Genomic DNA, 13,820 nt, shown 5'->3' with positions numbered 1-13,820 from the left:
CCTAACACACGCGTGCGGACACAGGTGGCGGCGGCGCGGCCCTGCGGACACCGAGAAGGACCCGGAGCCCCGCGCCCGCGCCCGCCGCCGCAGCCGCTCCAGGCCTGCGTGCGCGCGTGCGTGAGCGCGTGCCGACCGGGCCCGCGACCCGCACTGGGGTCGCCGCTGAGGCTCAGCGCCCGCCGGGCGGCCGGTAGTGGGCAGCGAGCTGATGCGCTGCGCCCTGCCCGGAGGGCGCCTGGCCTCGCTCCGAGCCGCGCGCGCCCCGCCCCTGCCAAGGGTCCCAGCTGTCGCAGCCACAGAGCCCGAGCTGGGGGTCGGCTGAGAGCCTCCTTAACGGAGCCCCATGATGTCAGCCGGCCCGGAGCGGCGGCCGCGCGGCGACGAGGATGGGGCCGAGAACGCCGCGCGGCTGCCCGCACGCCCCTCGCCCTCCGACTGCGACCCCGGCCCCGGCTCACTCGCCCCGTCCCCCGGCAGCCCCGCGGCCGCCGCACCGCCGCCCCCGGCCCAGCCTTCCCCGAGCCTGTGGCTGGAGCTCGGGCCCGCCTGCATGCGGGCGCAGCAATGCCCCAGCGAGTCAAGCGGGCAGACGAGTGGCGATCTCGGCACTAGCAGCAGCAGCAGCGCCGGGCTGTCCCCGGGCTCCGACTCGGACAGCAGCGGCGTGGTGTGTGGCGGCCGCGGGGGCAGCGGGGGCATGCGCGGCGCCGTGTCCCGCTCCTGGAGCCTGGAGAGCCTGCGCTCGGCCACCGCCGGTAAGGACGCCGCCGCCCCGCGCGGCGTGCTCCCTCCGCGCCCGGGTCTGTGCTCTTGCGACCCCCCGCCCCCCTCCTGCTTTTTCTTCTCCTCCCTCATTTTCTGCCTGTCGTTTCCATTTCCTGGTCCCTTCCTTCCCATTGCTTCGCCCTGCTATTCCTTTTCTTTTTCTGGTTTCCTTCTGATTCCCACTGCCTGTCTCTCTGATCCACATCGCCCGATGGGCCACCTGTTACAGCCGGGACCTTGTTGGCCCCCATACCAGGGCGCGTTGTCAACTGGGAAACTGATTAAGGTGTGACTAGAATTTGGTGCCCGATGCGCTGTGTTCCTTTCCCCAAACTGTTCTTGACCAATTGCACCTGTCTGGCTTTCCCTACCGCAGCTGCTTAGCCTCTGTAAAGCCAGGAGGATGGAAGGGGGCCGCTGGCCGAGGGTGGAACGGAGTGCGCCACCTGGCTGTGAGTGCGCTTGGTCCTGACCCCAGGACTGCGGCTCCCAGCGGAGGCAGCTGGTCCTGGACCCTCTGAACAAGACTGCGCTTTACCGACCTGGCATTGCTCTGGTGTCTCCTGGGACCGTGTGATCCCTGTAGTGCTCTCGAATCTACCTGGAGGGCCGAATTTGGGTTACTGGTTGAGAGGAAGATTTTGTCCCTAAATACTAATGGAGCAAGGAAGTCAAGAGTGGTTTTATGAATGGTGATCACCTACCCTTGGTTATTTGCTGACAGAATTCTTTATATTTCACTTCTTGCAAGCATTCTCAGATATTGTAGCTTCTGTAGTGGGGTTTGTCAAGGGCGATAGTTGCTGCCTGGAAATGAGAGAGTTATACACCCACTATGCTTCTGCATGGGGCTGCAGGTGCAGCCTGTGAAAGCTGCAGGGTCTCGCGTAGGTGTGGAATGAGACTCAGAGCATCAAAGCCAGAGGAGCAGAGGCCATAGGGGTGGCAGAATGTGGAGCACAGGCCTTGTTGGGGAGGTATAGAGCAAGGTCGGCTCTGGCTGGGTTGAGAGCACCTGGAATGACAGATTCAGAGTTTGGACTTTGCAGTCGGCGAGTTTGGGAGAGGGAAGTGAAGGACATGCAGACCTCTGCATTGAGCACTCCATGACTCATCTGCCCTTTCCCAAAACACACACATGAAATTCAGAAAAGTTGAATAATCCAGCTGTTGATGTTTCCTTCAACCGAGAGTTTTCCATTGTTCTGCAGCTCTGATTCCATCACATCCCGGTTCCCTTGAAACTATCCTTTCCCTCCTCTCTGGAGCTTAAATAGAACCCATTTTGGGAACCCTAAGTGGGGCCTGAAGCAAACTGGCAGAGGACTCCTGCCCCTTTCCTTACTCAGACGGCTTTCCTTCCTTTCCAGAGGCCTCAGTCCTCCTGGGGACACCTCCTCCTTTCTTTCTTCCTTCTGTCCCAGGGTTAGTGCACCAGTGAGACAGATGGAAATGGCAGAGACCCTAGTTTATTAGGCAGCCCTGAGATCCAGGGACCCCCTGGTTTATTAGGCAGCCCAGGGACACAGAGGCAGCCTGGATAATTTTCAGAGATAACAGCGATGCCTGCATGAAGATCTGGAGAGAGAGAGAGTTGGGGGCAGGGGGTGGGGAAGGAGGACAGGGTAAAAGCTGAGGCCTAGGAAGTTGCTCTTTGAGGGGCCCAGGGCTTCCCGGCAATGGCAGGGCAGGGTTTAAAACAACGTGATGTAGTCAGAGTTGATGTGAGACCCAGAAACGAATGTTGTGCCCCTCACAGACACTGCACCACTGAGGGTAGGCTCTGGATATCTCTAGGTCCATAGGCAGCACACTACCCGGGGAGTGCTGGTCAGTAACCAGCCACAGAGGCACTGAGGAAGACATTTAAATTCACCTCTTCATCCTCTCTGCCCCCACTTCCTGCCTTGTTTGGTAGGACCTGCATCAGCAGTGACCGATGCTCGATGTGTAAAAAGACACTCCTGTGTATGCCTTAGAGCCAGTTGAATTTGTGAAGCTGTCTGTCCTTCTCAACTGGTCAGAATTAAGTGTGGTGCCTAAGACTCGCCTCTCTTCTTCTACAATGGAACTAGCTATTTCCCGTCCCTGGGAGGAATTGCAGAAACAGGCACTCAAATAATCCTCTTTGAATATGTGGTTCAGATGAGGAAATCTGGTTGGAAAAGGCTGGTAAGGGAGGAGAACTTGAAGGGAGGAGGGAAGGGAGGTTACCTTTTGAGCACTCTCTACATGCCAGGCACAATATTCCCTGCTAATCTGGATTTGAAACAGGCTCAGAGGTGTGGTAACCTATCCAGGGTTACCTGGTGAGGCTGTGTCTGAGCAGAGCTTCAGGCCCGGGTGGGTGTAACGTGATGAGGCCCTTTGCTGGGTTTTCAGCCAGTCTGTGCCAGCGAGGATGGGCAGCATGCCGGTCCGGCTGGTGCGTTGGGATAGTCCTGACTGCTCACACACTTGCTGATGTTACTGTTTTCATTCAACAATCATGGCTTTTTCCTGGGTGCCAGCTTTCCTATTTGCAAAGCAAAGAAATTAAAAGCAAAGGTCTGACCTCTTTGCTAATCACCTCTAAAATGCCATGACTCTAGTCAGGGGTATTGATCTGGGGGGTGCGCCCCACTGAGTCGCCATTGGTTGCACATTGTGTTTCTGTTTGACTAGTCTAACGGCTGAGACAAAGGACACATGTGTTTAACTGAACTGCGTTTCTCTCTTAAGGAAGATTAAGAGTTCCCAGTAAGGGATCGTCAGCACAGCTTGATCATGGTGTGATTTTTGTGGTGGGGCCTGTCGCTAAACATCTTTGGAATTCCCAGCAAGAATCTGAAAAGTGAGTGCTTGTGACTGGGTAGCAGCTTCCTCACAGGGCACAGCAGTAGACAGGGAATCCAGGCAGGGCCTCTAGACTCGCCTTGCTTTCAAAAGACTCCTTGAATTTTAAATGCTCTGTGTTGGCATTTCCACTGAAATGTCGTTCATCTGGCTGTGGAGGGGACTTCCCTTTGAGGCAGAATCCGAACACGAAATGTAGCTGACAGGGTGGAATTTCCATGGCCCTTCTTTCTGCCCCGCTGTTCTCACCTCCCCTCAGGCCCCTGGAGCCTCCAGCCCATCAGCTGTGCTGCCACACTGCTGGTACTCAGCTGAAGCTTTCACAATTTCTATTCTGGATGTGTCATCTGACAAGCCGAATTCTGTTTGGGCTTCTGGGGCTGACAGTTTTCACGTTCACCTGCTTTTCCATGGTCAGTGTCATGGGATTTCTTCTTGGTGGAGAAGCCATGCTGCTTCCACATTCCCCCGCAGGCCTCTGCAGCATGCATCCGCAGGCTCGGCCTCTCCTGCAGCCACACATTTATTTAACACCTGTTGTGTTCCAGGCACAGTGCTAGGCTCTAGAGGTGGTAGATGAATCATACACATTTCTTGCCCTTAAAGAAATCACAGCACAGGGAGACAGACAGTGATGCCCCATTATGTGTGCTAAGCACGCTGACAGAAGCTCAAAAACATGGTTATACCAGAGGTTCTGAGTTACTCCAGTGTTAGGGTACAGACTGAAGTCAACAAAGGCAAAGAGCACTTAGAGCAGAGGCCAGGAGATACCAGGCACCAGCTTCCAGGTGTCCCCTCCTGTGGAATCACATGGACGATGCTTCATTCCCTCTGCCTAATATGTGACACATGTGAAATATTGCCAACCAGATAAGTTCCCCAAGCCTTGGTGTTCAGGGTTCTTATTGGAGGTCAGTTATTTAGGCAGGCAGCACCCACAAGACTGACCTTAGTTGCTTAGTCTCTAGCCCCTCCAAAGGTCAGACTAATACAGCGTAGTTCAAGCCCCCACCCCCCGACCACAAATCACATTGTTGGGGGAAATTATCTGGCACGGCCCAAGGCCCTAGATACACAAAGTCACTCTGATCAGTCAGGTGATCAGTCAGGATATTCCTAGGGCTTAAAGGTGATCTCGTAGGAGCTGGTCCAGGGCCAGTTCTTCCTTTGGAATTTGTAGTGTTTAAACATCCCCAAGCCTTTACTGCACAGATGAGGAAGCTTAAAGTAGGACCCAACCTATAATGTGGGGCAGGCCAGGAAGGAAATGGTTCAGAGAAACCATTCAGAAGGAGGCGCTCCCTGAGGCCTAAGACCTGCAAGTTAGCCTTGGTAAGGAACAGTTTGGTAAGAGCTTTTGGGAGAGAGGACTAACATAAACAAATGCAGAAGGATGTAGGAAGGAAGGGAACCTGTGTGCCCTGAGCCCCTGTTCTGGGTACTACATTGGATGCTTTCAGTCTGCAGCAATTGCAAATAGTATGAAATGAAGAGCACTGCAAGAGATGAGGCTAGAGACAGGCCGGCTGCAGCTCCCTGCTAAGAAATACGAACTATTGGCCGGGCACAGTGACTCATGCCTGTAATCCAAGCACTTTGGGAGGGCAAGGCGGGCAGATCACGAGGCCAGAAGTTTGAGACCAGCCCGGCCAAAATAGTGAAACCCTGTCTCTACTAAAAATACAAAAATTAGCCGGGTGTGGTGGCACGCGCCTGTAGTCCCGGCTACTTGGGAGACTGAGGCAGGAGAATTGTTTGAACCCAGGAGGCAGAGGTTACAGTGAGCCGAGACTGCGCCACTGCACTCCAGCCTGGGCAACAGAGCAAGTCTCAGTCTCAAAAAATAAAATAAAATAAAAAATAAAGAAACATGAACTATCCATTATACTTGGAGCTGTGGAGAGGTTTTAAGCAGAAAGTTTTTGTGGCTACTTTGCTTGCTTGCCTGCTCTCCCCTCTTAGAGAAGATCATAAGTAGAAAATGCATTTAGTATGCCTAACCTACTGAACATCATAGCTTAGCCCAGCCTACCTTAAATGTGCTCAGAACACTTACATTAGCCTGCAGCTGGGAAAATCATCTGACATAAAACTGATTTTATAATACAGTGTTGAATATCACATGTAATACTGTACTAAAAGTGGAAAAACAGAATGGTTGTGTGGGTACTTGAAGTACAGTTTTTACTGATATGTACCACTTTTGCACCATCATAAAGTCAAAAAATCATATGTCAGCCGGGTGCATTGGGTCACGCCTGTAACCCCAGCACTTTGGGAGGCTGAGGCGGGCGGATCACGAGATCAGGAGAGCGAGACCATCCTGGCTAACACGGTGAAACCCCGTCTCTACTAAAAATACAAAAAAAATTAGCCGGGATGGTGGCGGGCGCCTGTAGTCCCAGCTACTCGGGAGGCTGAGGCAGGAGAATGGCATGAATCCGGGCGGCAGAGCTTGCAGTGAGCCGAGATCGCGCCACTGCACTCCAGCCTAGGTGACAGAGTGAGACTCCGTCTCAAAAAAAAAAAAAAATCCTATGTCAAACTATCGTTATGTCAGAGGCCATCTGTATTTATTTTTAAAGTTATATACAGTAAAAGGCACACTTTTTGGTGTACAGTTCTTAGAGTTTGACAGATATGTGCAGGTAACTACCCACCGTAATAAAAATATAGAAGAGTTTCATTGCCCCAGAACATGAGTGCGGCCCTTTGTGGTCCATTCCTTCCCCACCTCCAGTGCCTCGCTGATCTAGACTCCATCCCTATGGATTTGCCTCTTCTGTGATGCCATAGAAATGGAGTCATATCATGTTGCCTTTTGACTGGCTTCTTTAACCTCATGTATTGTGTTTGAGATTCATCCTCATGTTGTTGCATTTATCCTTAGGTTTTTTCCTCTTAGTTGCTAAATAGTGTTTCAGCAAATGGATGTATCACAGTTTGTCAACCATTCACTAGCTGAAGGATACTCAGATTGTTCCTACTTTTAGGGTGTTACAAATAAAGCTGCTGTGAACATTAGTATGTGAGTCTTTGTATGTATGTAAGTTTTCATTTCTTTTGGGTAAATACCTAGGAGTGCATTGCTGGGTTATATGGTAAGTGCGTGTTTGACTGTATAAGGAAACTGTCAACTCTTTCAAAGTAGCTTTACCATTTTACAGTTCCTCTTGATATGTATTCTCACCAACACTTAGTATTGCCAGGTTTTTTAAAAGCCATTCTAGGCTGGGCACGTGGCTCATGCCTGTAATCCCAGCATTTTGGGAGGCTGAGGCGGGTGGATCACCTGAGGTCAGGCATTCGAGACCAGCCTGACCAACATGGTAAAATCCCATCTCTACTAAAAATACAAAAATTAGCCGGGCATGGTGGCGCACACCTGTAATCCCAGCCACTCAGCAGGCTGAGGCAGGAGAATCGCTTGAATCGGGGAGGTGGAGGTTGCAGTGAGCCAAGATCACATCATTGCACTTCTGCCTGGGCAACAAGAGTGAAACTCCATCTCAAAAAAAAAAAAGAAAAAGAAAAGCCATCTATTAGGTATGTCGTATCTCATTTGGTTTTCATTTGCATTTTCCTAGCAACTCCTAATGCTGAGCGTTTTTTCATGTGGGTGTTTGGCATATGCATATCTTCTTTGTTGAAGCATCCAGACCCACATAATTTTTATTGAATTGTTTGTTTTCTTATTATTGTATTTGGAGAGTTCTTTATATATTCTGAGTGCAAGTACTTTGTTAGATATGTGATTTGCAAATATTTGTTCTAGTCTGTGGCTTGTGTTTTACTTGCTAATAGTGTCTTTTGCTGAACAAAAGCTTGTAATTTTGACGGAATCCAATTTTTCATCTCTCTGTCTTATAAAACATACTTTTGATGTTACATCTCGGAAATCTTTATCTAACCTGAGGTCACAGAGAGTTTCTTTTATGTTTGTTTCCTTCTAGAAGGTTTTACAGTTTTATATTTTGTACTTAGATCTATGATCTATTTTGAGTTAATTTTTTAAGGTTCAAGATAAGAGTGAAGGTTCATTTTTTTGCATATGCATGTCCAATTTTTATAGTACCGTTTGTTAAAAAGACTATTTTTTTCTCCATTAATTTCCTTTGTACCTTTGTCAAAAAACAACAGTCTATATTTGTGTAGGTCTATTTCTAGCTCTGTTCTGTTCCATGCTGTAGTTTTAAGTCAGTTATGTGAGTCCTCCAATTTTGTTCTTCTTTTTCAACATTGTTTTAATTATTCTTCTTTTTTGCCTTTTCATATACATTTTAGAACCAACTTGTCAATATCAGCTAGGTGCGGTGGCTCACGCCTGTAATCCCAGCACTTTGGGAGGCTCAGTCAGGCAGATCACAAGGTCAGGAGTTGGAGACCAGCCTGACCAACATGGTGAAACCCCGTCTCTACTAAAAATACAAAAATTAGCCAGGTGTGGTGGTGGGCGCCTGTAATCCCAGCTACTCAGGAGGCTGAGGCAGGAGAATTGGTTGAACTTGTGAGGTGGAGGTTGCAGTGAACCGAGATTGTGCCATTGTACTCCAGCCTGGGCAACAGTGGGAGACTGTCTAAAAAAAAAAAAGAAAGAAAGAAAGAATCAACTTGTCAGTGTCTACAGAATATCCTCTTGAGTTTTGATATGGATTGTGTTGAATCTGTAGATCAGTTTTGGGAGGATTGAAATCTTAACAGTATGGAGTCAGTTTAGAAACATCATACATCTGAGGCGAGGCAGCCATGCCAAGAGCTCCCCACCAGACCTCACTGCAGTGCCTATACATTTTGGTGAATTCCTCTCTTCTCGACATTTCCAATATATTTTCAAGTTCCTGGGTCTGCCAGAAAGTGACTTTGCGAACTAAAATCTATAGTGCTGGGGGCCCCATAAGCCAGGTACTAGGCCAGTTTTTCCAACAGGCCTTTATAAGCATTGGCTCCATAAAGTCAACCTTAGCTTTTTAAAAGTGTCTGGTTATATTTAATTAAATGAACATCATTCTCAAATAAGTCATTCCAGGCAAGGCCTCGGGTTGTATAACTAATGTTTCTAATAAATGTCCTGTTAACAAGGAAGACAGATTCTTACTGAACCTATGAAATAATTATATTGCTGCGAAAATAAGAATACTCAGTAAGAATTTCCAAATTCTGAGGGCTTGGGCAGGAGAAAAATATATCACTTACAAATGTTTCATTTCAGTTTATAAGAGCATAGTCTACTAAAGGCCTACTAATGAGTTAAAGATACCTTGAAAGAAAAGGGGATCCTTATATTCCAGAAAATAGAACATTAAAATATCAGCAATTCTCCTAATAATAAGAGCCACAGTCATCTTCTTGAGTTCATTTGGGTTTGTGTGATTAATCCTTGCTCCACTCTCTCTTGGGTTTGCAGTTTCTTGAACCTGCATTCAGAACTAAAGTTCTGGAAATCGTGACTCAGTCCTCTGTTGTGGTCTCAAAGTTGTTGACATAACATCATCAGAAGCCTGCACCCAAGAGTTCTTGGCAGGGTCCTTCCAAAGAAGAGACAGTCTTCTTTGTTGAAGAAGCACTCAGGCTAGTAGCTGAAGCTTCAGAACAAAACAAAAACCTATCTGTAAACTATCAGTGAAAGACTTAAAGTGGTTGTGGTTAATGTGTTACTGATAATTTTCAAAAGTGAAAGATCTGCTGAGAACTCGTACTAAAGATAGTGCAACTGACAAGGAAATATGATTGTTTCCGCAATATACAAAACAAGATAAAATCAATCAACAAATATGAGACAACAAAATTATATAATGATTAACCTTACTTTCAAAGAAGATAGTTAACATTACACCTAACTATAGAAATGGATGAACATAATCTTTAATATCTTCAGATACAACATATTATAATCCTGACAAAATTATATCATGAAAATACCAAGCATACAGTTGGAATATACAAAGATTATACCAAGAATATCTATAAAGAGATTCAGTAAGTCTAGAGCAAGCTCTAAACATCTGTATATTAATAAACCTCCACAGGTAAGTGATGTGAACCCCCTATTAAAACTGCTGGCCTACAGGAAGGATTCAAATAAAAGAAGTAAAGCTGCAATCAAGTTAACATTTAAAAAATAAATGAGGCCGGATGCGGTGGCTCATGGCTGTAATCCCAACACTTTGGGAGGCTGAGGCAGGCAGATCACGTAAGGCCAGGAATTCAAGACCAGCCTGGCCAACACAGTGAAAGCCTGTCTCTACTAAAAATACAAAAATTAGCTGGGCATGGTGGTGCAGGCCTGTAATCCCAGCTACTTGGGAAGGTGAAGCAGGAGGATCACTTGAACCTGGGAGGTGGAGGCTGCAGTGAGCCAAGATCATGCCACTGCACTCCAGCCTGGGTGGCAGAGCAAGACTGTGTCTCAAAACAGTAAATAAATAAATAAAATAAATGAAATGATGACTGCTAGCCCCATATTAGCACTTCTTCCAAGGTACTCTTTGATACCAGGCAGAGGAGCACCAGGGCTCCAATAAGTAGATACCCATCATGGACAGTGAAGCTCCAGGAGCTTCCCATACAGCATAACATTTCCAAAATATTTACCATTTTACCCATGCATATCTAACCTAGAGAAGGCTCAGCATCTCTTCCAATTCGACAGCTCTTCCCATTCAGCTCATCAGCTGTAACATATCCAATATTACATATCAAAACTTAAATATTCTAGCACTTGTTTTTTCTGCAAGGTGAGAGAATAGATGATTTATTACTTTCCAGGGGCCTACTGGGAAATCTCAAAGATAATTTTAGGTACAAAAGTTATCATTTAGTGTTTGATTTTGGAAAGGCAAAATATCAAAGTTGTCTGTTGTCTGTTATCAGAAGTCATCTGATTTAAACACTGATTAAGATAGAATCTTGCTGGGTGCAGTGGCTCATGCCTGTAATCCCAGCATTTTGGGAGGCTGAGTAGGGCAGATCCCTTGAGCTCAGGAGTTCGAGACCAGCCTGGGCAACATGGCAAAACCTTGTCTCTACTAAAAAAAAAAAAAAAATTAACCAGGCATGATGACACACACCTGTCATCCCAGCCACTTGGGGGCTGAGGTGGGAGGATCGCTTGACCCTGGGAGGTTGAGGCTACAGTGAGCCGAGATCACACCACTGCACTCCAGATGGGGCAACAGAGTGAGATCTTGTCTGGAAAAAAAAATAGAAACATGGGCTACCTATTTGACCAAAATGACAATAATTTTTTTTCCTTATCAACCTTGCCCTACAGGTTTTATTTTATTAAAAATAAAATATATTTAAGTGAACATAACTGTAAAGAATCCTAGCTCTTTTTGTTTGTTTGTTTTTTCTTGTTTTTTTTTTTTTTATTATTTTTTGAGACAGTGTCTGGCTCTGTCTGCCAGGCTGGAGTGCAATAGCATGATCTTGGCTTTCTGCAACCTCTACACTTTCTAGGCTCAAGCGATCCTCCCACCTCAGCCTCCTGAGTAGCTAGGACTACAGTAGGCACACACCGCCACACCCAGCTAATTATTTTTTGTATTTTTTGTAGAGACAGGGTTTCGCTATGTTGCTCAGGCTGGTCTCAAGCTCCTGAGCTCAAGCAATCCGCCCACCTTGGCCTCCCAAAATGCTGGGATTACAGGTGTGAGCTACTGCACCCGGCAACTTTGAGTCAGAAATTTTTGTTTTCTGAAATACTCAAGGTCGTGACAAACTTAACATAAAACACAAGAATTGATTCTGATAATACACAGAATCTCTGCCATCTGAGTAGATTCCACAGAAAGTAACAGATAACCTTCTACAGCCTCTTGACCTGTAATCCAAGAATTGTTTAACAGAGACTCAATTTTCTGCCTCAGTATAATATTTAATACTAAAGTTCTTTTTCCTTTTCCTTTAAAAAAAAAAAGTTAGTCTCAGGTGTAAAGCTCTTTTTTAAGAGCAGCGTCTGTGACCCCCAGGGGTTGCCTTGGGTACATGGACGGATGGACATGCTGTCTGAGGGCCGCAGTCCAGGACAAATAGATTTGGGTGAGGGAGATGCTGAATTAAGTTCTGGACACGTGGACAACTTGGACTTAGCAGTGAGGATCACATCCTCTCCTTCCAAGCGTCTAAGGAGCTAATTGTGTGAATCATTTTTAAATTTTCTGGTGGTTTTGTGGTATGTGTGTTACTGTGTGGTGTTAGTGTGTGGTGTGTTAGTGTGTGTGGTGTATGTGATGTGTTTGTGTGATGTCTGTGTATGTTAGTGTGTTGTGCTTCTGTGTATTGTGTGTTGTGTTTGTGGTGTGATGTGGGTGGTTTTTGTGTGGTGTGTGTGATTTGTGTGTGGTGTATGCTGTGCATGTGTAGTGTGTGGTGTGTCAGTGTTAGTATGCATAGTGTGTGTTTGTGTTTGTAGTTGGTGCATTAGTGTGTGGTGTGTGTAGATTATGGTGCCTATATTGTGTTGTGTATGTTGCGTGTGTTGTGTGATGTGTTTTTTATGTATGGGGTGTGTTTGTTTTCTATGTGGTGTAGTGTGTGTGTAGTGTTTGTGTTGTGTGTGCTTTGTGTGTATAGTGATTTTATGATGTGTATGTATGTTGTGCATGTGTGGTATACATTGTGTGTATGTTCTGGGTTTTGTGTGTTGGGCATGTTACATGCTGTATGTTGTGTATATGTGGTGCATATGCATTGCATATGTATGTGTGTGCTGTGTGTTTTGTGTGTGTTGTGCATGTGTGGTGTATGTATGGTGTGTGTGTGTGCACTGTGTGCATTGTGCAAACATGGTGTGTTTTTTGCATCTTGTGCGTGTGTGGTGTTTCATGTGTATGTGTGTATGTTGTGTGAGTTGTGCATGCATGGTGAGTTTTGTGTGTGTCACCAGGGGTTTGGTCTAGGTTCTGCTGCTTACCACACAGAAAGCCAATCACTGAGACAACAAGTATTGCCAAGGTAGGCGGCTTTAATCAGGTGCAGCAGCCAAGGAGGTGGGAGCTCAGGCTCAAATCCATCTCCCTGACCAGCTAAAACTAGGGCTTTATATAGCAGGGAAGAAATGTAACAGTGTGTGAGAAAATAGGGTCTAGGGAGGGGCAAGGAGGCATCTGATGTGATCTGGTGAGTTTCACTCCTTTGACACTTCCTGACAGCCCTTTTCTGAGGAAGGAACTCACATCAAACAAATTCAAGTTTCAAGCTTTAACAGCAGAAGGATCCATTTCTGTTTATCCAAAAGCAACTGTCTATGGGACCCTTGGGCTGGTTTCAGTCCCACCTTTCTATTTATCAGTTCCACAATCATGAAGAATCTAGTCATTGATCTTTCTGGCTGCTTCACGCTGAGGAGGGGTGTCGTAGGCAGCTCCATACCATGGCTGACCATGTAGCCACCCAGGAATCGAAGGTTAATCTAATATAGAGTTTTCTTCTGACATACAATATTTTTCCCTGGTCCACACTTCTGCCAGAGACAAATCACAGCAGGACCAACCTAGCTGCATAATAAGCTTCAATCCCATATTCTTGGCCTGATTACTCACACAAAGTGCAACAAGAATCACTGTCCATAGAGATTCCCAATTTGGCTTTGCTGGAACATCTCACAAGACTATTTCAGTCAAAGCCCTGAGAAAATAACCAATCCCTTCAATTGTGTCCCATTACAAAAGAAAACATGTGGTCTTCATGCAAAGAATTACACATTGCCATGAATGAAGAATATTCACAAATAGTTTACAAATTCTGGAGAAATTAGGCAGAGAAATATGACTCAAATTCTGTTTACAAAAGTATGCTCAATACACTTAAAGTATATTTCAAGGCCATAAATAGTTCCAAAAAAAAAAGATTCTCCAGACTCTGAAAAACAAAACAAAAAGAATCAGCTATATTTCAAACAACAAAAGCCATAAAAAAAATTATTTCTGTCCTCCAGTAGTTCAGTCCATGCAGTCACCTCCTGCTCTGCTTCATATTGGGTTAGCAATCTTTAGGAACACATCAGCCTTTCAATTCGTGCAGTGGAAGTTCTCTCTCTAATCCAATGGCAAAATCTCCGAAGTTATCAGAAACCTGCACTCACGAGTCCTTTTCAAGAGCTCCTCCAAAGAAGTAAGCCTTGGACTGTAGTTAATTCTAAACCAATTTTTTTGAGAAAGATCAAAGTAAAACATCAACTGTGGATGACAAAAGTCTTCAGACAGCCATAGTTA

At 46.1% G+C, this 13,820-nt stretch overlaps 1 protein-coding gene across 8 annotated transcripts in view; it reads left to right on the top strand.

Moving 5' to 3' along the window:
- ARHGEF4 (Rho guanine nucleotide exchange factor 4) overlaps positions 1-13,820 on the top strand; it is a 200,668-nt gene that overhangs the window by 119,888 nt on the left and 66,960 nt on the right. The window contains exon 1 of one of the 8 annotated variants that reach the window (XM_054549105.2): positions 503-758. The exons of the other annotated variants lie outside the window; for them this stretch is intronic. Within the exon in view, the coding sequence (XP_054405080.2) occupies positions 554-758 (205 nt within the window). The 5' untranslated portion in view covers positions 503-553. Of the gene's footprint in view, positions 1-502; positions 759-13,820 lie in introns of those variants that run through there. 8 annotated transcript variants of the gene reach the window in all.

The sequence above is a fragment of the Pongo abelii genome, chromosome 11 (assembly GCF_028885655.2).
Source record: "Pongo abelii isolate AG06213 chromosome 11, NHGRI_mPonAbe1-v2.0_pri, whole genome shotgun sequence".
Lineage (NCBI taxonomy): Eukaryota > Metazoa > Chordata > Mammalia > Primates > Hominidae > Pongo > Pongo abelii.
Note: the sequence above shows the minus strand (reverse complement) of the source record. Positions and strands in the feature narration are given on the sequence as shown.